The sequence below is a fragment of the Zingiber officinale genome, chromosome 2A (assembly GCF_018446385.1).
Source record: "Zingiber officinale cultivar Zhangliang chromosome 2A, Zo_v1.1, whole genome shotgun sequence".
Lineage (NCBI taxonomy): Eukaryota > Viridiplantae > Streptophyta > Magnoliopsida > Zingiberales > Zingiberaceae > Zingiber > Zingiber officinale.
Window position 1 is genome coordinate 127,752,988 of NC_055988.1, and position 27,978 is coordinate 127,780,965.

General features: G+C 37.5%; 2 protein-coding genes across 2 annotated transcripts; one reads left to right on the plus strand and one right to left on the minus strand.

Moving 5' to 3' along the window:
* Positions 1–2,355: 2,355 nt before the first annotated feature.
* LOC122042285 lies at positions 2,356–6,538 on the plus strand. The gene is made up of 6 exons (XM_042602316.1): positions 2,356–2,534; positions 3,887–3,947; positions 4,082–4,217; positions 4,443–4,770; positions 5,398–5,526; positions 5,692–6,538. Exons 1-6 carry the CDS (start codon positions 2,435–2,437, stop codon positions 6,225–6,227), a joined length of 1,290 nt encoding a protein of 429 aa, XP_042458250.1. The 5' UTR covers positions 2,356–2,434; the 3' UTR covers positions 6,228–6,538.
* Positions 6,539–6,938: 400 nt separating this feature from the next.
* On the minus strand, positions 6,939–17,442 carry LOC122042286 (protein MULTIPLE CHLOROPLAST DIVISION SITE 1-like). Its single transcript, XM_042602317.1, has 5 exons — positions 17,260–17,442; positions 16,941–17,162; positions 16,185–16,348; positions 7,592–7,979; positions 6,939–7,234 (listed from the first exon to the last, which is right to left on the minus strand). Exons 1-5 carry the CDS (start codon positions 17,308–17,310, stop codon positions 7,085–7,087), a joined length of 975 nt encoding a protein of 324 aa, XP_042458251.1. The 5' UTR covers positions 17,311–17,442; the 3' UTR covers positions 6,939–7,084.
* Between the last annotated feature and the right edge of the window lie 10,536 nt (positions 17,443–27,978).

A 27,978-nucleotide genomic window follows, 5' to 3' on the forward strand; every position in this document is an offset into this window, starting at 1 on the left:
GTTCTCTTTGTTCCTGAAAGCAGTGTCTCATGTTTCGTTAAAGTTTCACTTTTTGTCAGAGTTTTCTCCGCTGAAGTCATCTCAAAATCTTCCAGTTCAAAAGTTGGCTGCCATGGCTTTCCTGAGCCTCTGCTCGCCCTCTCTTCCAGCAACTGCAAACGCTGCGTTTCTCGATCCACCCAGTAAGAAAAAAGCTGAAGCTTGGAACACTTCACTCCTTGTTCATCACCGCTACTCTCCGCCTTCTCCATATCTGTGTTAACTTTTAACCTCATCAAAAGGGAGGGAAAAAAAAAAAAGAAGAGTTGGCTAAAGTGTAAAAGAAAACTTGCTGCTTACATTTCAAAAATCTCTTGAAGTGTTTTCCAGCTTGTTCTTGTGCCCTGTGAGATAGAATTTAGTATCGAGATTGCCTTAAATAGTTGCGTTAGAGTTCGCGCCATGCCTTTAGGAACTTCCTCTACAAAGTTCAGAAACTTCTGATAGAAATTAAACTCATCTTTATTCCTAACTTGATACAAAGTTGCAGTATGTTCTGAAGTAGTAGCATTCATGGAAACATCAATTCTTTTACTACGAACTCGGTGGAGATTTAATGGAAAGTGTACTATTGTTTCTTCAGATTCCTACATGTTTTTTAATATACCCCCCGTAATGATATTATTATCATTATACCCTCTGCACTTTCTTATGTTACATAAATGCCCGCATTTTTGTAAATGTTATCGATATTTGTCGCCTATTCGTGTGAAAAGTTTTACTGATTAGGCGGGATGAATAGATGAAAGCGTGACTAGTAAAATAGTAATAGTAAAACTCTAGGGTGTTTGTGTGGGTGTGGAAAATAACTTTAGGAAAAAAAAGATTCTAAGAAATGGATTTAATATCCAATTATGAAAAAAGAGGATGAATCTAAATATAGTTGCTACGACCAAATTTGTTGCAAAGAATCAATCTGATTGACCTAAGGATAAATAAAAAAAAATGAAAATAAAAATAACAATTGGATTAGAGAATGTGATTATATTATAAGACCGCAATTGAACCAACCAAGCAAGATGGAATTGTCATAACATGAAATCTATTAGTCCCAAAGCGCCATGGAGAGTAACAAAAGTCCACGGACCACAAAATTGACACCGAGTAAAATTTCTGTCCTTCAACAAAGAAACTGCAATCTCATTTTCTTCTTTGAATAATTTACCAAGGGCTATAGTCATAGCAATCCTCCTATTTAACTATTTTAACCAAGGTTTAGTCAAGGAAAGGGGATTTGATAGGGCGAGTAAGGGATAAAAGGATCCAGTATTAGGATTTTGAATAGGGTAAAATTATCAAAAATTTTGCTAACTAAAATCGACCGTACTCACTTAAACATTTAGCATCAGAATATCATGGCGACTAGTCGCTTGGATGCCATGTGGTCATTGTAACAACATAAAGGATAACTTTACTCGTCAATTGACCAAGACGTATTTAAAATTAGACATTTTTAAAGGCGCATATAAATTTTAGATTTTCTAAAGGATACATTTATTTTTTATTTTATCCCTCCCGTCAATCATTATAGTGCTTATTATAGTCAAAGAATAATATCAGTGTCGTGTTGAATTTCAAAGAATCACATCCTAATGGTGTTACATTTCAAAAATCAACACTAATATGATAATCACAAGTGGTGTTACATTTTAAAAATCAATACTATTTTAGTACAGCATAAAATCAACATTATTATGATATTATATTTTTAAATTAACATCACAGTGATATTATTTTTTGAAATATAACATCATAGTAATGTTACTCTTTGAAATATAATATCATAGTACTATTATTCTTGAAATGCAATCCTGAGGAATCGGAGGAGTAAAATGAAAAATCAGTACATCGTTTGCAAAATTTAAAAGTTATGTCCACGTTTTTGAAAAATATCGTAATTTTAAATGCACTTAAATATACTAGATTTGGTAATTTTTACCTTTTTAAATTTTTTATCATTTTTTCTCGTTTCCCCAAGACAAAATTGAGTAGGTTAATATAAGATAGAGTTACTATCATAAAATAAAGATTCAAAATTTAATAAAATAGAGAAAATTTTTTTTTACTGTATTGATCCATTATAATTTTTTAATTTATCTCCTCATATATCATATATGATCATGAGATTGACTCTGGATGGCGGATTCCACACTATGTTATCATATATATTAGAGGGGGGAAATTGAACAGTTATGTTAAATTTTTGTATTTATGTATTAAAACTAAACTAGGTGTGGGTTGGCAATTTTCCAATCTTAGGTGGACCTGATAAGAAAGTTGCCCTTTTTAATTATCGCTTCGCTATGGCTCGGTCAAGGAAGAAACCACGACCTCGACCATCGATCTGGAAACCCTCTCTTTGTCCCTCTTTTACGGGCTTCCCCGGTCAACGGCGATGGCGTCGGAGAACGGAAGCAGCTCGACATCCATCGATACCCGTCCAGGGATTCTCCTCATCGGGTCGCCGAACGTCGGGAAGCGAACTCTCCTCTCCCGTTAGCGCCCTTCCCTTTTTGATTGATCGTAGAAATCGTTCCAGAATTGATGGAGTTGTTCGTCTTTTATTTTCAACTGTAATCACTAGTATTTTCGGTGAAGGGAATGCTGAAATACTCTGGAATTCGTGTGCAATTTCGTATGATCCTCTGAAATATATACAGAGTTAATTTACAGTCTTAGGGTTTCCCAGTTTCTGGTAAAATGCCATCATTTTATTTAGTTATTTCTTCCTAATTAGATATAAACTTATCCTGTTGTATGTAAATATCTTCCTCTACGTGGGCCAAGGCCCTTGAATCTTTAATCTTTACTGCACCATTTTTGTAAACCCGACTATTTAGATCTATCTTTTGATGCTTTGCTGAGTACGAAGCAGTTAAATTATTTTGCAAGTTGATCCTCTCAGTTCTGAATATCCATGTTTAATTCCTACCAACCTGGCCATAAAGAATGTTTTTCCAATTAAACTAATGTCCCGTTATAGGGACCTCGGTTAACCATTTGATCTTGCCTAAATTGATATTATATATGACTCTAGAATCATCATGATTATCCTCATCATCAATCCTTGTTTGTCCAACGTTTTGGGGCCAACTATAGATATGAACCTTGGGGGTGTTATTTCATAAGGCAACAAGTATTGCCACTATGATGGATTAGGAGAATTCATGCCCGAAGAAGCAGGGCTGGAAGATAAGGTCTAGTTAGGTGATAAAGAATCCTGTGGCCGTAGGCACCAGCATGGATGTGGCCATGGAAAATGATGTTAACAATGATATCAAATACGGAAGGTTGTAAGAGGTAGTCAATTGTTTTTCGGAAAGTGAAAAAAAAAAGATGCATTTGGCTCTAGAAGATGATCAATTGATAGCAAGGTAATTTGGTCCTTTTGTTCTTTCTTATCTTCTTTCTCTCTTTTCCTTCCACATTCTCTCCTTTACTTCCCTTCCTCTCCCTCTTCCGTCTCTCATCTGAAATAATCACAATCTTACTCCCTCCATCAGAAACAGGGAGAAATAGTGTCTAGGGAAGCTTTTACCCAAGTTCTTTCACTTATTATGCTCCTTTCATCGTAAGAAACTAGCCTCTAGTCACAGTGGATTCACCTTTGTTTGGCCTTATATTTTTATTCCCCTAAAGATTTTTGTTAAGATGCTCCTATTACCACAAAAGTTTCATTTTGTGATTGATTATTTACTTCTATCATAGTATACAGATTATAACTTTCTAAAGTTTTTCTATTTTCTACTTGCTAAACATGTTTCTCAAGTGATTTTCCACAAGAAGCTTGAAAACTATTACTTTTTTCTTCATTTGAACCATTTTGGTTATTTTTCATTCATTGCAGGACTGCTTTCAGTTGATTTTTCAGATACCTCTGACTTGGCAAGAGGCATCCTTTGTCAAGGGTATGTAACTATATGCCCTTTGCCAAGGGTACGTTTTAATAATATAAATTATAACCTAAGTTACTTTGCTGTCTTCAAATTAGAATGTTTATGGTATTGTTTTTTTGACCTTTATGGTTCTGCTAATTTGCCAGGTGGACAATTGAAAATAAATATTATACAGCTGATGTAGCTATATGGACAGCTCATCTGGATGAAGGATTCTCAATTCAGTCACTTCCAATTACAAAGCAGCTGGATGCCCTAGTGATGGTTTTTGATATGACTGAGGTTGGAAATGCCGTCTATTTTTTTTTCAACTGTTCTCATTCGAAGTGTCTTGAGTTATAATTTTTATAGGACTGATATATCAATTTAGACCATTCTTTCTACTGTTTTCTACACTCCTCAAAAGTAAAAAACCCTGTTTAAATCCAGAATAATTTAGAGAATTATAATGCATTGTTAGTTTACTGAATCTGGTTTTTTTCTCCATGTTTTTTGATTCATCTACAGGAATCATCTCTAACTACCCTCCAAGACTGGATTGCCAAAACAGATATTACAAAGTTTGAAATACTCCTCTGCATAGGAAACAAAGCAGATCTTGTGACTGGTCACTCCGCCCATGCACAGTATCGAAGGCAAATGCTGAAGCATGGAGAATCCAGTAGTGATCCACACCCTGAGTACATGGATTATGGTATCGATGAAACTGAAGGTTCTAGCTTATTGGGGCATGAAGAGCCATATCTCGAAACTAGGAAGTTATGTCTAGATTGGTGTATTGAGCATAACATAGAATATATTGAGACCTGTGCCTCTAACACTGACTTTGATAAATGTAAGTTTATCTCCTTTGCCATTTGAGATTCAATTTTCAATGCATTTGTGTTGTACAGTCCGTGGAATATTATTTTTGCCCACAATCATTCAATACATTCAGTATTTAAAGTTTTTTTCATGGCCTATGGACTTCAGTAAAGTTGTTGGGGGCATTGAAGGGGAGCCTTGGCACAATAGTAAAGTTGTTGCTACCAAAAGGTCACGGGTTCGAATCCTAGAAACAACCTCTTGCAAAAAAGTAGGGTAAGGTTACGTACAATGGATCCTTCCCTGAGACCTCGTATGACGGGAGCTTCGTGCACCGGGCTATCTTTTATGGACTTCAATCATTGATTTCTATGTTTTCTCCTTTGTGGTTGGTTAACCAAGTATTTTGTGATGCCCTAACATACACTGATTTTTTTCTTTTCATGAATTATTGAACTATGTTATGTCTGCAAGTTGTGAATAATTAGAAACAGAACAATTTTTTGCTTTGACCTCTCATCCGATGACCTAAGCTAATCATCTCCTAAATTTTCTTTTAACACCTAGTCTTTAAAAATTTCCTTCACATTTTTTCTTATACATCATTTTAGCTTGCAAATAATATGGTTAAAGGATAATGACATGTTATACATTGCAGGTCTTTCTGTAGACGGTGATATGCAAGGTGTAGACCGGTTGTATGGAGCTCTTTCTGCTCACATGTGGCCTGGGATGATCCTAAAATCTGGAAACAAGATTACACGTCCATCCCTAGTTGAGAAAGAAGGTGAAGAAACCGCTGATTTTTTTATTTGGCATTTCTATAGTGGCTAAACTAAATCTTGAAATATTCTCATCCTTGAATGGGTGCTTCCGTATATCGTAGCTATATATTTGTTTGAAGACAATTTAAATCCATAGTTTCTTATCTTCTATCCCTTGATTATGCCAGAATCTACAGACGAGTCAGATTATGAAATTGAGTACGAGGCTTTATCTCATGGTTCTGATGAGGAGTGGGGAAGTTATAATGATGCAGTTATGTCAAGAGAATATGAAACAGAAAATCAAAACATGAACATTTCTGAAAAATCTGATACTAACAATGGAGCAGAAGAGATTGTCGCATCGTCATCATCAATTCCCGGCTCTAGTACACCTCTTGATGTTCCAAAAAAAACCTCAGAACTGGGAAACGGTCCTGAGACAGAAAGTGACTTTGTCGATGGAGAAATGTCTACAGAGAAGATAACAAGTTCCAAAACTGAGCAAGGGGAGCTTGAATCTGATGTCTTCCATGGCTCTGAGTTGGATGAGGATGGTCACTACAGTCTCGATGATTTAGAAAGGTTAATGTATGAGATTGGTAATATGCGCGACAACTTGAGGTTGATGCCAGATTTCCAGAGGAGAGAAATGGCAGCGACACTTGCTATGAAAATGGCTGCCATGTTTGGAGATGACAGTGACGATGAAGTTGGGTTATGATTTTGCAGGAAGTCCTAAAATTCTGTTTTTGTTACCTATTAGTGCAAGAGGATCTGAGTCCACCCCACTATTCCTAATTCCTAATATGTGATCTGATGATCCTGCTTTGGCTGTCTCATGCTTGACGACAGGAAAAGATATTCTCCTGCAATGTTGTGTATTTAACGCTGTAAGCTTCAAAATTGACTTGAAGAGACTCAGTTTGGTTGCTTTTGAATTTGTTTTTGAATCTCCCGTCATAATTGTATTAATTCTACCTATACAGGTTTGATTTGTTACCATTTGCCTATTATTGTACATATATTACCATAGATCTGCCTCCTCTGTATGTTTGAGCCAATTTATAGCTTAATGTTGTGTTTGGTTTATGTAATGAAATTGAGTAGACACATAATAGTTATTTTGAAGGAATGGAATATCTAGTAAATATATTAGGTCAAATTCTTCATGGCAAGGGCACGTTGTCAGCCCAGGACTCAATTGTTTGGTTGGCCTACATGTTCCCCTTGGATTGTCGCCCCTTAGGAAGAGCATAACTATGGAAGTTGACAATCTCTATAGACGAAGACAATCGTGTTTATTCCAATTATTTGGGATCAATGTCATCACTCCTATTCCCTAAACCGTGAAAACAATCTTATTTCAGCACAATTCCAAACTCAAATCTCAACTCAGAGACCACAAATAAAGCAGCAAAGGTATGTATGCTCGTGAAAAAAGGAAAAAAAACGTTTTAACTCATATGTACAACTTCGAACTGTGGTTCTAGGTAGTGACACTGAATCCTACAATCTTCAAGACGCTTGAAAGAAGAGGAAACAGCGAGCGACATACAGCAGAGTCCAACAACTATTAGTTCAATTCTTATGGTGATTGGTAGATGAAGAATCAGATCCATCGTTCTGCGGATTAGAAAAGCCCTGCTCCTGCAGCTTTGACGAACGAATAGGTTGATCAAAATAGTCGATGCTATTAAGATTGATGGAGACTTCGTTAACCCTTTGTTCCTGCAGTCAAATACATGCAGAAATGTCAATCAGAATAATCTGGCGAAGCCAATCGACACTTAATAGATAAACCTGGAGTCTACGGCCAGAAACTAGTTTTAAAAATAAAAAGGTACCTGAAATTAACCCGAGAATCAAATTAGATAAGACTTTTTTTACCCAAGAATTGAATAACCCAATTTTTCAAGATGATTCAAAATTAGTTGTATATCCATCCGATTTTTAGGCCATCCTTAAGTCAATTAGTTCGACAAAGTTGTATTCTGGTGTACCAGAAAAATAGATGTCATGAATTGAAAATATTAATCTTACGACTAAGAATTGTGCAAAGCAGGTTCACAGCCAAAAAGAACTTACATTTTGAAGGGCTTCTAACTTCTTCTGCATGGCTTCGTGCTCAGCTTTAACACGGAATGGAACGCCATCTTTTTGATATACATTATTTTGAGCCAAGTCCTCATCAATATCACTTACAGTTGTCGCAAATGGGTGATTGGCTGGGATCCACTTGACTGTATCAGGGTCGATATCTGGTGGTATAGAATCACCTTCTTTTAGAAATATTGTTGGTCTTTTCCACTGATAGGCTCGTGATCTTCTCTTTTGATGCATTGACTTTTCCTTTGCAGTAAGAGTTACAGGTGCCAAGCGATAAACCTTCCCAAACATTTCTACTGTTGAACTACTTTTGTCAGTCTTCACATAGGGATTATTAAAAGGATCATCATACTTCATTGGCTTCAAGCTGCAAGACAGAAGCAGAAATATTTCATATAATTAATAAGAATGGCGTTAAAATATAGTTAAAGATAAATAAGAATATGATGCTCGTACAACAAGATTCACATTAACATGATAATTAATGAACACAAGTATTGCTGCTACCAAGCTACTTATCGTGGTCCAAATCCATGGTTGGACTGGCTCATCCTATTAGGATCTGAAACCATGATTCTAATATTCAGTCTCATTGATCGCAATACTGAAACTATCAATATGGCACCGTGTGGCGTATACTACTTTTGCATAAAGCTTTGTTGAAGATATCGCCAAGTCGAGCTGATGCAGCAGCTTCTTTAAATAAGTGTGCATGTTGAAGATCCGTTGCTAGCTTAAAATTAACAAGGAATGAGGTGACTAAATACTATATGGGTGAATTTGGATGGACGAAACGCATTGAACAAACCTGGGGAATCAAACAAATTGGGCAGATTGGACATACCAAACAAATGGGTCAAGCATATTGGGCATGCTAGAGAAGAAGCCTAGTGACCCAGTAGAATAGAATAAACTGGACGAGTTGGAAGGCCAAACTGGCCAAATTGTGAGTAAATTGAATGAACCAAGCATGTCGACTTGGCTGAGTGAATCAAATTGATTGAATGGGCCAAACATAAAATGAGTCACTACATTACTACTATCAAACAAAGAATGAAATGAATCATTCAACTTATCATTTTATTCCATTCCCATTACAATTCCCTCCTACCAAAAATAATCATCTATGAGGCAACAACTATGAGGAAATTAGAGAGGACAGTTATAAATCATACTTGATCCATGTACAATAGATATCATCTACCAAGAAACAACACATTGCTAATAACTTGGGTAACAACTAGGCATGACCCTCAAGGCCACTAAATATGATCCTTGGGATGAAGTAAAAGGAGGTAAATTTTGGGGAAAGTGCATCCCACTAACTTGCTTTGTCTCAGGTTCAACTTGTTTTCATACCAACCCGTCCAATAGGAGTTAGCTAAGCTTGTTCAGAAACAACAACAAGCAATGCAAGTACCTTAGACAGGGAGCACACAGCCAGACACTCTGTCTGAGCTTAAAGAAATCTCTGATAATCATTTCTGAAGTAGAAGCACTACCCCTGAGTGCTTGAAAAGCCTTCCTACTCAGACACAAAATCACAAATCCCTACGGTTAGAGAACAATATTTAGTAGGCCTCCTCAAGGCTTGCCTGGGGAGCAATTGGGATTAGTTTTCACCTTTCTTTATGATGTTTTTCCTACCCAAGGAGCAAGCTGCAATACAATGTTAAAGCAGATAATCATGTTGAAAGAAGCATAGGTGATGAAGAACCAACAACTTTAGATGGTGTTTACAATGATGACTACCATCGTACCTTATTTTATGAACTCTATGGTAATGACAACGGAATCAAGCAAAAAAGAGAGATTTACAGGACAAGGAGTATGAAGGATTTTATGTCAAAGAGAACAATAGAACTTGAAGTGAACCTCAAAACGTAACATTTTGATACCCCCTGCACGACATTCGCGTGCGCAACTGTCTGCGACGCCTGTCAGGACCACAATTACTTTTTTTTTTAAATCAACATTTCCTCAAATATAAACCCAAAATACATTATTATACCCCGTAAACACCTAAAATTTTATCGTTTTTAATTTTTCTTTTAATTTGAACAGTATAATCCAATTCGGAAGCCTAAACCCTAAAGGTAAAATCTTAAAAAATTTTAGCTTAAACACTATAATCTAATTGGGAAGCCTGAACCTTAAGGTAAAGAGTTTAAAAAAAACACTATCAACCAGCCACCTGGATTGAATCCAAGCACGTGGACTGAGATTCAGGTGCTTGGATTCAATCCACGCAACCCGAGCAAACACAGTCGCGCACCAAATAGGCGCACAGTATATCAGAGAGTGTGTGTGTTTTGATATGTCGCTCACCTTACATCGCATATCCCGTGCTCACCTCAATTTTTTTTGTTTTAATTTTTTTTTACTTAATAATATAACCCAACTCCTACACCCTAAAGGCAAAATCCTAAATGGCTTAACTGCAAGCTAAAAAATAAAAAAAAGTTGTGCATCGCTTAATCGTGCACAGTTAAGCCCCATGTGGCGCGCAACATAACTTTGTTTGTGTGTGTGTGGAAATAAAAGTATATAATGATATAAAAATTATTGGAATTTTGCTGGATTTATCAAAAAAAAAATCAGTTTATTTAACAAAGTTAGGAATATTTCATTGGGATAATTAAATTAAGGCTTATGAAAGCTTGTTTGGTTAACCTATTTAAAGGAGTTGATTGATATAATTAACTTAAGTTCCCATTAATTACCCTAACTTCACAAATTTCTGTCGTCTCTCGCTTTCTCTCTCACATCTTCGAAGCGCTGCCTCGGCCACCCGACGCCACTGTTGGCACCTCACTAACCACCATCTTTTCCTGTTCCGGATGGTGGGATATAGTCAGCCGCAGTGAGCCATTGTCAGAAAGTTGAAGCGTTGCCAAAGTGCCAATCTGCCGCCCTCTGACGCCTATGGGCCTTGAGCAGCAGCTGCTATCATTGTTGCGATCGCCGTCGCCTTAATTACCTAACTCGGTTGCCTCCGTTGTCCGTCGTGAGCTGCTGTTGGGGAAGAAGTCGTAGGGTAATGAACTTCTTCACCTAAGCTTTACTCGTTCAATGTAATTAATTAATCCCGTTAATGATCATTAATAATAGGCAAGGTTCCAAAATTCGTTAGGCGCTAGTTGAGCACTAGACCGGCGCCTAGTGCCAGACAAGCGCCTTGCGCCTAGGCCGCTTAGATGGGGACTAGGCGCCGCTAGACGGATTCCACATATCAACATAAATTACATAATAAATTACATTCTCTATAACTCCAACATAATAACATCAAATTTAAAATAAGTTCAAAATTCCACAACTAATAAACTATCACAAATTTATTCTACTTCTTCTCCATAATTTTCAACAACTTATTTTTCATCGAACACAAACTCAATATCATCATTGTGATCCTCCTCTTTTTCTTCGGATGCAAAATCATCCTCATGAAGTTCGCTCACTCTAGAGCTTTTTCGAGGTTATATGATGAAATGATGTTTCCAAATGATAAAGCGTTGGCCAACCTTCAATTCAATTGCTTCCAAGTTGCTCAGTTAAGAAAAGATCAGACAATAAATTTTTCTTCAAATCGATTTCTCTAGCCTTTTAATTCTCTGATTTATTATAAATGTGGGGTTCTTAATTTGCTCTGATTTCTCCAACTCTAGTTAGTCAGTACGATGGAAATGAAGTTTGGTGCTAATGGCTAGGGCAAGCCAGCAAATTGATTTTCTAGTTGGACCAAAGTTTAGGACTTATAAAACTTAAGCCCAATACAAAAAAAAAATGTTACATTTATGTTTTTTTAATTGGGTTTTAAATTTAAAAGCCCAAATTAAAAAAAATCATGAAAATCCTGCACTATTTCCGTCGTGCCTAGACAATTCGATCGATTAGTCGGCGCCAAGGGCCGCCTAATCCCGCCTAGCCGCCAAGGCTACCTAGGTTGGTCGACTAGCATGTTTTCGGTGCAACTGGCTAGCACCTAGGTGACCGCCTAAGCCGATTTTTAGAACACTGACAATAGGGTTAATCTCACTATATGAATTAGAATTTGATTGTTTTGGGTTGATTAATTTTCCTCTAACGCTGGTGAGGCTGATTTGGGTTAAGTAATCTGGTTTATGAGTTAAATTTCATTCAATTAATTTCCGCATGCTAACCATATGGGTAAGGTTAGTTGAATCCCTTTACTAATTAGGTTTATGATTAAATTGATTTAATTACAGATGTATTAGATCTATAGAATATTAAATGGATAGATAGATAGATTAATTAAGCCATGGATATATTAACTAAAGGACTAGCAATCAATTAAGAAATTAATACGACTAATATTAAAGAACGGGGAATAAATTGTTTGAGTTTATTATTAGTATTGGCTTAATACTTAAATAGCCTTTGTATTTTTATCTTTAGGATTCAAGTTCGAGAAAGAGCCTCATATTTGAAGACGACTATGACGTTCTACATTAGAGGTGGATAGTAATTCCTTGATCTATGTAGTTTCTATGACCTTAGTGCATGATTACCATTATATGCATTGATTGCGTAGTAGTTATTTTTACCTTGATATCTACTATGTTATTTCTCGATCTTGACCTTTTATTGATTGACCTTATTTTAATCTATTTGATATCTACGCAGTCTTATTGTTATTCATGCATAATGTTATTTATATACATGATGTTATCAGACCGTAGCGTAGCTAGCAGATTTTTACTCTTGGATGTGATTGTTACGTTTATTTGTTATTATTGGGTTGTATGCTTATATATCTTGACTACCCACGGGACCCATCTGTGGTAGAGTGTTTCGCCCATAGTCTGTAGCTAGATAGCTCATCCATGATAGAATGTTTCTCCCGAAAACAGTGGTCATTTGTATATCCTGTCTCCGCGGTAGAGTGTTTCTCCCACAAACAGTGCCGGTTTAGATATCTTGACTGGCCACAAGACTCATCCATGGTAGTATATTTCGGCCGTAGTCAATGTTTGTCATATACTTGCTATATATTAGTTATATGTTTGTTCTATGCAGAATTTGGATGTACAGTACAAGGACGGAGCTAGGAATTTCATATCGAGGGGGCGAAATATATGTATTTATGTTGAGGGGAGGCGACCATGTCATTGCCTCCCATTTACCTCTCTTTCACCCCCTATTCCTATACCTCATACACTTCTTTGGTGGGGGGGGGGGGCGGCCTCCGTCCCTGAGTATGTACACCTAGCTTATAAGTCATACCTAGTTGATCAAGTTTGTAGATGACTATGTTGGTATTTTTGCTCTGACTTTTGTTAGTAATATTACCTAAGCCTGCTCCCTTTGATCTCATTACACTTTAGTATCATGTACTATCCTTCTTATTCCCGCTGAGTAATTTGTACTCACTACCCTTATTTTCTTTGACTTCCGGCCAGGTAGAAGTTATGTCATGTCGCTCAAAGGTCCTAGTTGTCAGTCCCACCTTGCTTAGAGATGTTTTCTTTTCTTTCATTGTTGCTTTTTGTTTTGCTTAGTACTTGACATTTGAAATTTGCTTTTACAGTTTGTTCTATTTTAATGTTTCATAAAAATATATTTTTTAGACATGCGTGCGCGCACGTAGACTTTTCTTTATATATATATATATATAGTTGTCTTTCTTTACTCTTGTCATTGCCTTTTACTACTTGTGTGTGTCAGCGACATGTGGCTTCGGATTCCCTTATATCCTAATGTCAGTAAGGGGTAACCCCATCACCAAATGCCAATTTATACCCCCGGCCGGGACAAAGGTACCAGGAACGGTAGGGCCAGGAATGAGTTGGTCAAGAAGCATAAGAAACACAACTTGAGATGAGAACTTTTGAGCTCATGTTGGCACAAAGAGATATATATCATAAGTGTTCAAGTTCCTTGAAGCAATGTAGGTGCTCTAGGATCTAAGATGTCCTTGTAGATGTGCAAATTTTTCACCTCTGCACTCTATGGGGTTGCACAATCTTAGTTTGCTCATCCACCATAAAAATTTTTTGATAAGCTTAACCAATTTGAGTCTTTTTTTTTTTTGGAGTAGTCAAATAAGCAATGATGCAAATACAAGGCAAGGAAATAAGTGGTTTATAAGATTTGTTGAGAGGTTTAGCAGCTCGACAAATGGATAATTCTTGTCCAATGGTCTTGATGGCTACTTTTGAAACAACACTAAGTCATTGAAATTCCTACACCCTTATATGAGTCCTCAAATACCTTTGCAGAAATATCAGAAAGGAAAATAAGCACGCAACACTAATGATGTGATACACGAAAATTGTTTTCTTTTGGTCACATAACTTTTTGAAAACAAAGTTTTCTTCATTCTTTCCTTCACCCCAAGGAAAGGGAGAAAGAAATTCTACTTGTTTCTGACTCTCTAAGAAAATACAAACTAAGGAAATACTTCTGTGAATTTTTCACTAACTATTTTCTTCCCTCCTAGGAAAACACAGCCTTAGTGAAATAGCTTAACAAGCAGATAAGTCTTAAGCAATGATGCTGATGGTTGTTGTCCAACTGCCACTAAAATTACTAATTCCTACATTCTTTATGAGTTCACAGATACCTTAATAAAAATATAAGGAAAATAATGCAACGATAGATACATGATTCATGCAATACCAGTTCTTTATTCCAAGAAAATTTTTGGGCCATCAAACTCTAGGAAGCCCCCTCTACTGACAAATAGGTCCATGTATATTTGCAATTACATTAATCCTCAACACTTTCCCTCGTGCTGGTTTAAAGATACTGAAAAAAAATTACACTTGTTATAAGGTATATTCTAAGACCTCTTCTGTTAAAATTTGCTAGTTGATCATTAGAAGTAGCAAATGATGTAATAAACACCTTTGATTGCATATATTATCTAACACAATGACAATCTATCTCTATGTGTTTGGCCCTCTCATAAACACTAGAATAGGAATAATGTTCATGACAATTGACAACAGCCTGATTATCATAATGTAGCTTCATTAGTTCAATAGGAGCACTATACAACTCAATCATTGAATTGAGCCAAATATACTCACACGGGGCAAGAACTGTATGGACCACCTATCAATGCAAGAACCAACTCAACCTACATGAGTGTATCTTATGATCTAAAGATGACTTCAATTGTGAAGTAGGAAACCCTTGTCCAAAGCACAAAATATCTGAAAAAACATCTTGGAGTTACATCCTAATATCCCTATCACATATACTTAAGAAATTAGTTGATCATATTTACTGAAAATGAGATGTAAGGCCTAGTATAATCAAGACAGTTTAATTTACCAACTAATCTCTAGGATTCACTAGTTTAGAGTATGACTTCATTATTCTTGGCATTAATATGGCATTTGGCTCTATGAGAGTGACAACAAGTATAGCTCTTAGCAAATCAGCTTCTTCAAGCATAACAATGACATACTTTAGCTGTGAGATATATCTTCCTCAAGCATGCAACCAATATGCCTAGAAATATTTTGAATCACTGAAATGCTTAGTTTAGAAGTTTTGGTGAAGGTACGATTTTCAACCTTGCGATTCTTGCAATGCCATCACCAAATAATAGTTTTTTAGACTAAAAAGTTAAGATGACACATTGAATGACCTAATACACTCTTCAACTGTTCAACATATACAATCATGCTCTTGATCCACCAAGGAAGTTTTTGGTAATGATTTAATTGTAATAAGTTAAGTGCTTATTTGTAAATTTATAAATCATAGAGATGTAAATGTAAAAAATGATAATAAGATGATGCATGTAGAAGTGGCTACCAAAGAAAAAAATAATAATAAATTTACCCAAATTAGCATGGTATCAGGGCCAAAGGGCCAAAGCAAGAACCCATTTAAATTCATCTCTCATGTTTGATCCCACAAGATCTCTCACATGAGCTTCCACTATCGATTGCATAGGTGAATTATGTCATCTTCTGTCTCCAAGGAGATTGGTTATCTTTGCTTTGTGGTTTCTCATCTTCAAATTTCTTCAACCAGCAACCTTATCCAAGTCAAAGCTTCTGCCTTTGGAAGCAAACCTGATCAGAATCATTTATTCCACCTACATTAACTATTTCTATTAATCGGATCCTTCGGATTTCATTAGGTAGCTAGGTGTCACTTTTGACCCTCTTACAAGCAGCTAGAAGTTCACTTCTCCAAAGAAACATGCAATTTTTATGGCTTGATGCTAAACACCCAAGTTATGCAACTGTGACTTTGCTAAAAAGCTCTCTTTTTCAAGCACAAGTTGAAATAGTTGAAGCATTCTGATAGCAAACTATTGCAAATTTATACCAAAATATTCAACTTGAGAACTTCTAAAAAAAAAAATCAAGGAAGCAGTTGGCAAAATTGACAATAAAATAGTTAAGAATCTAAAGTTTAGAAATTTTTCAAACAAAGGCTTACACATTTAAAGAAAAATTATACTCTAAAAGATAAATACAAAAATTAATACAGAGAAGGAATAACAGTAGTCATAAGAAATTTCCATAAGAAGATAATTAATCTCCTCTTTACAAGTAAAATTAGACCAGTATAAAAGGAAAATACTTACGAGCCTCTCCTATCAGATCTTATTTGACCTCTCCTCACAAGATCAGCAACAGAACCTTGATAACTTCGATCCTCTTGTTTGAGCATGATCTTCCTTGCAATTGCTAAAATTGCAACCGAAATACATAAACCTATTGCGACTTTTGAAGTGCTAGTTTCTTTTAACTGAGAATAGTGGAAACTATCAGCGAAGGGGCAATGCATACTAAAAATTAATATATAAGGTGGTTTATGGTCCTCTTTGCAATTGATCCCATAAGATAAACATAAATTGAGTTTTTAACCTAGTTGCATCTTACTGAAATAACTGCTTGCGCAAGACATACTGAATTTTGCCTATTTGATGTCAATTAAGTCCAAAAATGTTAACAGGTTGTGCATGCCTTTTTTAGAACATTAACAGACATGGAAAGTTGTTTAGTTTGGTATGTTAGATGCATCTAAAATATCAATATGAATTCCAAAAAATGTCTAGGATCAAAGTTAATTATTTGATAAGTGTGCTGTGATATAAAAGTATTCATCCTTCAGAAGTATGGAATGGTGGTAAAGCAACAATTACCTACTGCAAATGGAAATCAAAAGAAAAAGATTTTTGGTCAAACTAAACATCCATCTCAACATTGTGGCATAATATCTTGATATTTAAGGGGAAAAGGTAAAAATGAAAATCGCCACATTTCCACACTTATCACTTAACATGAAAGAAAGAACTCATCTTTGTTTCACCACAAAATTGAAAGGCAAGAGGACTCACAACAGGCACAGGAGGAAAAGCATTAACCATCTCTCTCAGTGAAACAACCCTCTTTTCCAACTCTATTTCTTTTCTAACCGCGGGCGCACTTGCATCGTCATGAACACCAGAATCAGGAACCTCTGCGGAAGCCCTAATCGCTGTAACTCGGCTCGATTTCCTGTAGCTCATCCTCAGGCCGCTCCATTGCCCTCTTGCCAGAACCCAATCAGAAAATATGCCCTGTAATCGAGCGTAAGGCAAAGCAAGCGTCGAACACTACAAAATACGACAAAAACCAGCGGGGCAGGAAGCCAGAGGCCGGACAAAGAAGATGCACCTGCGGATAAATGGACTGGAACGGGAGCGTTGAAGTGGCGAACACTGTCATCCCTGCCGAATCATCAAATCGACGCTGAAGAGTAGGGCGACGCCGATGGCGAAACGTAACCGGGCGCGGCGCCGGAGAGCATAGAACCAGCCGTTTGTTTTCCCCCCTTTTATTTTCTATAATTATGATTATATATCTCGTTTCAGCCACAAGTTTTCTCTGTTTTTTCTAAAATGCTAAAAAAATGCTCTTTGGAATATTAAGATTTTCAAAATGGCTCCTAATTTTGAAAACTGTCGTCATTTTTTTCTTTTCCACCCTGATCATTTTGTATATTTTCAAAACTCTACATTAGTCACTATTATTTCAGCACCTTGTGAAACTATTGACAACGGAATTGAAGGCCGATGTCGATCTAGAGGACTCTCGTCATGTAGAGGAAGTTTCTAAAGCCCTAACTTGAATAAAAACTAGATGTCGTCAACCTCAACGATCATAAAATCCATGAAGAATACTTTGAAGGCTCAGAGTTATGGTGTAGTAGTTAAGTTTTTTAAATAGTTAATCAGATATTTAAAATTTAGTCTCAACTGTAATGTATTAAGATTTTTTTATTGGGACGATAAACCTTAGAATGTTAGCCTTTAGCCTATAATGTATTATGGTCGCCAATAAAAAATTTACGTGGGACCGATTGATTATTTAACAAAAATAAAAAATAAATAAAAATAGTAAAGAGAGGATGAACAAGATCATACTGATAACTCACCTCCTTAAAAACTCTAATAATTTTGGATCATCCTTAATCTTCTATTTTATTAAATATAATTACATATTATTGTAAAAAAATTTATTTATCTTTTCATTTTCTTGTGTTTAATTAATATATTATAATAAAAGGTATCCCATTATTATTATTATTATTATTATTATTATTATTATACAAGTGATTCATGTCACACTTCTATGAATTTGGATACTCCTATAAACTCTCTCACAATCCAACTGACCCTCGTAAAAAAAATTATTATTGTGTCCCCACCATACAAGGTGGATTAGAGAAGACAAAGCAAGATGTCTTGCCTTTGTTATTAGTCGTCCACCTCAATAGTACCGTCCATAAATCTGAAACATTCGTTGATAGGTGAACATTTTATGTCTCATGTATAGACAATCTCTACTCCTTCTCTATAATTCCATGATAGGTGGATATCGAAATAATAGATACTCTTGTGTCTCCAGTATTTATTTACACAAAGTACATTGTCGATCCTCTAGATAGTCTTGCATGTCTCAACATCCAAAGTGTAACTACATAACTAGGCTGAATATAGGGCTTCCGCACCGTCCACATCTAGGATTTCTTAGGACCAATTTGTCTAAAGAAGTCATAGGCCTTGCCCATTCCACCATGTTGCTCAAACCAACCTGCCATCATTTGAATAGCATCCACTGGCAACCCAACAGTCGAAAGGATGAGATCTCAGATTTGTAGTAGTCGCCTGATTAGCAAGGAATCTGAGTGCACCGCCTCCCAAGATCATACATCCGTTCTCCTTAAATAGGTATGATGCACTCACTTGATCCAAAGGACATCCTACTTAGCATGTATCCGCCAAAGCACCTTATCCATAAAAGGCACAAACTCATAAGTCATGGAATCCCAATCCACCCTCATCATTAGGTATGCACATATCCGCCCATGGCACCGGTGGGTATTTATAAAAGACCTGCAGATGTTGTAAATGTGTTTAATGATGCTCATGGGGATAGGAAGGACCGAAAGCCAAAAGCACTCAACCCCTATTAGAACAAACGTGATCAAATGTGCCTTACCAATGTAAGACAAAGTCTTTTGTGGCCAAGCATTGACCTGTCGGGCCAGGAGTCAAGTAGTGGGCTATAGTCAGAGAGTTGAAGATGCGTCGCCGCTAGTGGAATCCCCATATATCTGAAAGGCATGACCCCCTCCTAAAAATCCATGATGGTAGTAGTTGTTGACAAGTCAAGTTTATAACACCAGCCAAGAAGATGTTTGACTTCAGTCTATTAACCTGAAGTCTTGCCACTATACCAAAATCTAGTAAAAAAATATGTCAGGATACCAATAGAAGTTACAACACCTCGGATAAATAGAAGAAGGTCGTTTGCATAGGCAAGATGAGCTAGTCTGAGATGACCACACCGAGAATGATAATTGAATTCCGCTCTTGTGGTATATATATGTAGTTGCCTCCCAAAGATCTTAATACAAACACCAAAAAGATAAGGTGATAACATATCTCTTTGCCTCAATCCTCTAGCACCTCTGAAGTGTCTAAAGGTCCCTCCATTGATAGCTAGTGAGAATGAAGTTGTAGTTACATACTCCATGATCTATGATATAAATTGCAATGAAAAATTCAACCCCAATAAAGCATCCTACAAGAAGTCTTAGTTCACATAATCAAATGTCTTCTATGAGGTCAATCTTCATGATGCATTTGGATGATATCCTCTTCATGATATATCTTTTGAAAAGTTTTTGGTCCAAATGGATATTGCGGTTAATCCTGTCTGAAAACAGGGAGGTGGAAAGCTGGGATATGATTACTGTGTTGACTGGCTATAGACCGTGTCCCGCTCTGTAAAACAAGCAATGTCAATGTCAATGTCAAACTAGGGAAGGGGTCTGAATAACGCATACCTTCGTTGGTGCTTAGACCCCCTTTATATAAAGCCCTGATGAGCGACGTGCCCGCTCCTCGAGGCATGGACACATTCTCCAATGTGTCCTATGAAATGACTTGTCAGGAATATGCCTCTGACACCATACCTTAACAGGGCATGCATATCCCTTACAAGACAGTAGAAGCTTCCGCCATACAATCTGCTTGTCGACCATACCTCATGTCAGCAATATTATCTCCCACAAGGATATCAAGAGATATAACAATGATCCCGCTGGTTGGCCGAACGGGTTAGCCGCTCGGCCAGGACTCCTCCACTCTGTCTGCCTCAACTGCTCTTCCTTACGGTGATTGTGCGTAGTAGCTTGTCCCTCCAGACCGGACAACCTCTTCGGTCTCCTCAGCATCCTGTCATTCCGCACTGAGCGTCTGGCTGTCTTACCTTATTATCCTGAGTTGGACGGGTGGTCAGCTCGGACAAGTCTCTTATCATTCGAACACTGATTACCCTGACTGGCCATAATAAGGTCCTCCTCTCGGCCACCATAGGTGAACCTTTTGACACTCTGGCGTTGACCACCTTGACTTTGACCTCCACCTCGGTAGTTGAATCATGTTGGGTGGGTGTCGGGCAAGCCCCCCTTTATCGCCGCATCACAACCTCCCCTTCAAGTCTAGTCGAAGGAGACTACAAGTTCGACTAACTGGACTAGTAGAGTCTTCAGTGGTTCCATGTCCGAATGGACCATATATGCTCCTAAATTTCTGATCGAATCACATGTCTTAGCTGTTCGGCTCCCTTTCGCGGGTTTAGGCTTGTAGCTACCGCTCGGATTATACCGCCTAATGCAGATGGTGCATTGGTCACTCGACTGTGTGATAACCCACTCTCTGTGTCGATCGGGACGATAGGCGACAACACTTGGCGAAATTTCTCCTTTCCCTACGTTCTCACAAATGACGTCAAAATGAACTTGTCCAAAAATGGGGAGGTGGAAAGCTGGGGATGGAGCTACTGTAGATCGCATCCCACTCTGAAAAACAACATTAGTGACGAGCTACGGAAGGATTCCCCAGTGTTGTCTCTCCGACACTCAAGTCAGTCACTGAAATTGTAGAGGAAAGCGAAGCAACAGTAACGCAAGCGCAAACAATGAATAACGCGTACATCCTCCGATGCTTGGACCCCCCCTTTATATAGAACCCTGATGGGTGATGTGTACGCTCCTCGAGACATGGACACGTTCTCCAATATGTCCTATGAAATGACATGTCAGAAAAGTGCCTCTAACATCATATCTTAATTGGGCATGCATATCCCTGACAAGACAATAAAAACTTCTGTCGTACGATCCGTCTGTCGACCATGCCTCGTGTCAGCAGAACTATCTCCCACAAGGATATCAAAAGATATAACAATGATCTCGTTGCTTGGCCGAGCAAGGTAACCACTCGGTCGGGACTCCTCCGCTTTGTCTGCCTCAGTTGTTATTCCTTGCGGTGATTAGGCATAGTAATTTATCCCTCCCGATCGGACAAGCTCTTCAGTCTCCTCAGCGTCCTATCATTCCACACTGAGCATCTAGCTGTCTTACAGTATTATCCCGAGTTGGACAGGTGGTCAGCTCGGACAAGTCTCTTACCGATCGGACACTGATTATCCCAATCGACCATAATAAGGTCCTCCGCTTGGCCGTCGTAGGCAAACCTTTTGACATCATGGCGTTGACCACCTTAACTTTGACCTCCACCTTGGCAGTTGACTCATCCCGGGCGGGTCTCCCTTTATCACCGCATCATCGGTGATAAGCTTGCCCTTAACAAAAGTCGCCTGAGATTGGTGAAGAATTTGTCCATAATGTCTGAAATCTTGCCTGCCAATATTTTAGAAATAACTTTATAGAAAATTGTACAATAAGATATAGGTTGATAATTAGATACTTTATTAGCATGTGCTAACTTAGGAACAAGTGCAATTAAGGTATGGTTTCATCTTCGTAATAGCTTTCTAATGCGGAAAAACTCTTGTACAATAGCCATAAAAATTGATTGGACTGTATCCCATATATGCATGAAGAACCTAGAACCATATCCATCCATCCAAACCAAGCACCTTTTGATCATTAATATCAAATAGAACCCCTTTGATTTTTTTCAATGGAATGAATACACACAAGCTGGTCATGTTGATCATGCTCTACCATTCACCCATGTTGCAAACACAGATGTAGAAATTCAAATTTCTAATCTAAATTTCAAATTTAAGAAGCTGAAAATGAACTTAAATTCAAAAATTTCGATCTTAGCCCTGAGTTCTAGTTGAAACAACGATCCATAGATCCCTATAACTTATTTATGACTTTAAGTCAAAAAATCATTTGTGATCTCGCTTCCTCATCATTTTATATATGAGGCCTTCATTCTGAGCTAAATAATCAACATAACTAGCAACCTAATAAAATAAAATTTATACTTTACAACTCTCCTTCTTCCTTCAATTAATGAAATAGAAAAGAAGAATGGAACAACTTACTCCTCTTATTGTTGATGTGGTTGGATAAAGGAGAAAAAGAGATGCTTGTAAAGGGTTGCTCGCTAGAAATAACAAAAGAAAGACTATTGCTTTTGAGAAAAATAGAGAAGAGAAGATAGTTTATTAGCAACCTTGACTCTTTTCGACGAGCTCGACAATGACACAAAAAAAGCAAGGGATGCAAAATAGGACTATTCTTGTCATGCCTACAAAACCTTAGAAAATACAAGAAGATGAAAAAGAGGATAATAGCTAATGCTATATTTCTTGCTTGCTGGAGAAGAGAAAGGAGAAGAAAAGAATGTTCTTGTACTTGAAAAGTGGAGAGGGAAAAAACTGCAAGTTTCTTGCCATTGGAGAAGAGAAGGAGAAGAAGTAAATGAGGAAGAAGAAGAAGGGAAAAATAAACAAGAGAAATGAGCGTAGACGATGATGACAGGGCTACAATGTTCATAGGGAGAAAAAGGAGAGAACATATTAATTTACGAGACACTTTGCATGTTACCTTGCAATGAACATATTAATCATGTCATTCTTGTACCATCAAATCCACCTTTTGTTCATCTCATATCAATAGTATTCTACTGTGTCCCTCTAGATTATCCAATTGTTCCACCTTGAGTTGTTAAAACCTTCGTGCCTTCAATTGTTGAAAACTCAAGCTCGAAAGTTTGATCTTCAACACTCCTAGTACACCAAGTTTGTTGTCTCTAAAGAGAAATTCCACCCCCTTCTCTTTGAGACCTTTGTTAAGGCTTCTAATATTCTAAGATCGGATCTTCTTGAGACAACCTAGGTTGTCCAATATTGTTTGGCTTTTTTTCTCCTCTAACCACAATGGGTGGTGCCAGGGGTGTAGCTACATGGAGAAGAAGGGGTGCAACCGCCCCATCTCATATTTGATTAAAAAAATCATATTTTATATTTGCAAGTTTTCACCATCACTTTGATTGGTCGATTCATCCCTATTCGTTGTCAGAAATTGAAATTGATTATATATATGGAAAGTTCACGACCTACAGTATTCATTTTTATTAGGAAAATATCACGACTTGAAATATTAAGTATTGAATTTTAAAAATAAAATATATAATATTAAATGGATGAACTAAATCAAGGATAGAAGTGAAGGTGCTAAATTAAAATTGAATCAGATTAGAATTAAATCTAACCGGTAGATGCAGAGATAAGGATTGCATTGGTTTAAACCGGAATTTATTTGGAGTTAGATCTGGTTAAGTTATGACTGAACCAAGTTAAAGGTTTAAATGGGTTCTATTGATTTAAAATGAATTAGGATATTTTTTGAAGAATATTTCTATTTCATTTTTTTTCTCTTCTATTTCTCTGTATGCACGTTGCAATCTTGCCATACCGTATGACATCCCTTCGTCCATGTCTCTCTTTTATTTTTCCCTTCCTCTTCTTGCCCATTTGCTTCTTCTCCTTTTCTTCTCCAACGGAAATAAACCTATAATTTTTTCTTATTCTCTTTTCAAGCACAAGAGTTCTCTTTTCTTCTCCTTTCTCTTCTTCAACAAGCAAGAAATGCAACATCTGCCTTCTTCCATTAACAAAAGCAACCATCGCATCTTCTTCCTGTTGGAACCCCAAGGTTGTTTTTGTTGGTTGCTACTCGGAAAATCTAGAGGTTCTATTGTACAAAAATTTTGTACAAAGGTCTGAACCTTTTCCTAGCTACCATGTGTTCTTTTAAATTAAATTTTGGATCGCCTGCGGAACTTAACACGTTTGATCCAAAACTTAATTTATTTGTTCTTTTAGGTTTTGACTTGGATCTCCTGCGGAACTTAACACGTTCGACTCAAATCACCTTAAGTTATTAATTCCATTAAATATTAATTTTTATAATTGGTTCCCAGTACTGACGTGGCGAGGCACATGACCTTCTTGGATATGGGAGCAACCACCACCGACTAGACAAAACCTTTTATAAAAAGCTAATATTTAATTTCCTAAAATAACTTTAGGTTAACCGAAAGGAACAATCAAATCACAAGGAAAAGAAATAAACATAAGAACACTACATCGAAAATAAATTCGAAATACTAGAATCATAAGCCTCTTGTATTTGGTATTATTTTCAAAAATAACTAGTATGATGCAGAAAGGAAAAATTACTAGTTATACCTTCTAGAAAGACCTCTTGATCTTCTACCGTATTCCTCTTCTAACCTCGGACGTTGTGTGGGCAACGATCTTCCGAGATGAGAAACCACCAATGTACCTTCTTCTCCTCCTAGCTAGGTTTGGCCAAAACAAAAGAGCTTCACCAAGGATGAAGAAAAAAAAAACACCAACCAAGCTCCAAGGGATACAAGCTTTCTCTCCTTCTTCTTCTTCTTCTCCAAGTAGTATCCGGCCACCACAAGAGCTCCAAGCAAGAGGAAGGATTCGGCCACCACAAAGAGGAAGAGGGGAAGAGAGGATAGCCGGCCACACCAAAGAATAAGAGAGGGAGAAAAATAATAGAGGTTATACCTTATGAAGGCACCCCAACCCCCTCTTTTATATTCCTTAGCCTTGGTAAATTAGGAAATTTAATTACAATAAAATTTCCTTAATTTCCCTTGACATGAATTAATTGAGAAAAATAAAATAAAATTTCCCAATTAAACTTATAATGACCGGCCACATCATAGAGAGACAAATTAGACAAGTTTCAATCAACAAATTAAAACTTCCTAATTTGTTTCCGGAAATTTTAAAAATAAAATTTCTCTTCAAAAATCCCTTCATGGTTGATAAAAAGAAATTTCTATAATTTTAATTTTTTAACATGTGAATAATTTTCAAAGAGAAAATAAAATATCTTTCCAATCTACAAATAAGGAAAGAGATCTAATCTCTTTCTTCAATCTTTTGTAGATCCTTTTAAGAGAGATATTTTAATTTTAATTCTCTTTAATAAATTATACTTCCACATAATAAAAATTAAAATTAAAATTCTTTTTAATTTCATTATGGCCGGCCCCCTCTAACTTGGGTTCAAGCTAGGGCCGGCCACCCATAAACCAAGCTTAGGCCGGCCACCCATAAACCAAGCTTAGGCCGGCCCTAGCTTGATTCCCAAGCTAGCTTGGCCGACCCCCTTTAGGTGGGTATAGAAGGTGGGTATAGGTGGGTATAGTACTCTATAAATAAGAGGCTACGATAGAGACCGAGAGGAGGAATTGGTTTTGGTCTCCCGATAAAATTAAGCATCCCGTGTTCGCCCCGAACACACAACTTAATTTTATCAATAATAATTCATTCCACTAGAGAACTATTATTGAACTACCGCACCAATCCCAAATTACATTTTTGGGCTCCTTCTTATTATGAGTGTGTTAGTCTCCCTGTGTTTAAGATATCGAATGTCCACTAATTAAGTGAGTTACTGACAACTCATTTAATTAATATCTTAGTCCAAGAGTAGTACCACTCAACCTTATCATCATGTCGGACTAAGTCCACCTGCAGGGTTTAACATGACAATCCTTATGAGCTCCTCTTGGGGACATTATCAACCTAGTATCTCTAGGACACAATTTCCTTCTATAATCAACAACACACACTATAAGTGATATCATTTCCCAACTTATCGGGCTTATTGATTCATCGAACTAAATCTCACTCATTGATAAATTAAAGAAATAAATATCAAATATATGTGCTTGTTATTATATTGGGATTAAGAGCACACACTTCCATAATAACTGAGGTCTTTGTTCCTTTATAAAGTCAGTATAAAAGAAACGACCTCAAATGGTCCTACTCAATACACTCTGAGTGTACTAATGTAATTATATAGTCAAGATAAACTAATACCTAATTACACTACGACCTTCTAATGGTTTGTTCCTTTCCATTTTGGTCGTGAGCTACTGTTTATAATTTATAAGGTACTGATAACATTATCTTCTGCATGTGACACCACATACTATGTTATCTACAATATAAATTAATTGAACAACTACAAACAAATGTAGATAAATTGACCAAATGTGATTCTTTATTCAAAATAGATGTTTACAAAAGCTTAGGCTTTCAGTATACACTCCAACAGTTTTGGTGTGATCAACAAGTTAAATTAGGTCTTGTGTGTTTTTAACCTTGTGTCTAAATGTGCAGGAGCTTAGGAGCACAGGTAGTCGAGCGGAAGACGCAGCTAGCGAGAAGGACGACACGCGGTGTGTCCGAGGGACAAGACGCTGCGGAAGATTACACCGGCGGACGAGAAGGAAGCATGCGGTGTTTCCGAGGGACGAGAAGCCGGAGCGGAAGACTGCTCGAGGAGCAAGAGACGCAACTAGCGAGAAGGTCAGCACGGGGTGCGACCGAGGGATAAAGACTACGGATGAGTACGTTGACAGACGATAAGAAAGCATGTGGCAATTCCGAGGGACGAGAAGCCGGAGTGAAAGGCTGCTCAAGAAGACCGGAAGTTGGGTTCGGGTGAGCCCTATTACGGATGGCAAAGATCACTCAAGCGAGCGGAAGATTCGGTCTGAGGTGAACGGAGCCGGAGCAGAAGACCCCGGCTGAAAAAAGTCAACGGGGTTGACTTTTCCAACCGGGGCTCCCGGAACTGTCCGGGGTGCCCGGACCCCTCCGCCTGAAGGAGATATTGTAATTCCAACACTTGTACGCTCAATCTCTAGATTAGCTTCTTTCTTTTTGCGCTTTCATTGCTGTAAGAGGCTTCTCCGCCTGAAGGAGATATTCTAGTGTGTTCCACTCCTTGGATTAACAACGCCCCCAGTTGTAACCCAGTAAACATCCGGTGCCTCTTTCTTTTCTGTTTTAATTTATTATTTTTCCATTTTATGCAAGTGTTCTGTTGAAAGTTCGAGAAAGGGTTGTGCTTTTGTTTTTTAGCAGGCTATTCAACCCTCCCTTCTAGCCGGTCACCGCGTTCCAACAAGTAGTATCAGAGCCGAGTACGCCTCAGGAGGACTAACCGCCGACTGAAGCAACGAGATGGTCGGAGCTAACATCTATCCACCAACATTCGAGGGGGTGTTCGCATTTTGAAAACGACGAATGGAGGTATTTATTAAAACAGATTTTAGTATCTTATTAATTATAAAATATGGTTATGAAGCACCGAAGAATGCGAACGGAGAAGAAATCGAAAAACGCCTCTGGACCAAAAAGCAGCATGATGATTTTACATCAAATGGTAAGGCTGAATTTCACCTTTTAAGCGTACTACCGGTTGAAGATCTCGACAAAATCGACGACTATTAGAGTGCAAAAGAACTTTGGGAAAAGTTCTTAAAGCTCCATGAAGAACCAAAAGAAGCTGCATCCAACTCCTCAATGGGCACCCAGTCATCATCGGAAGAATTTGAAATCAAGGAAATCACCAGAACAGCCTTAATAGCTGAGTATCTACCAGAAGACGAAGCAAGCTCATCCTCAATGAACATCGAGAGCATCGATGAAGGGGGAGAGTCTTCGGAAGAAAGCATCTCAACAGGGGGAGCATCAACAGGAGACAAGGTAAGTCAGGTACGCTCC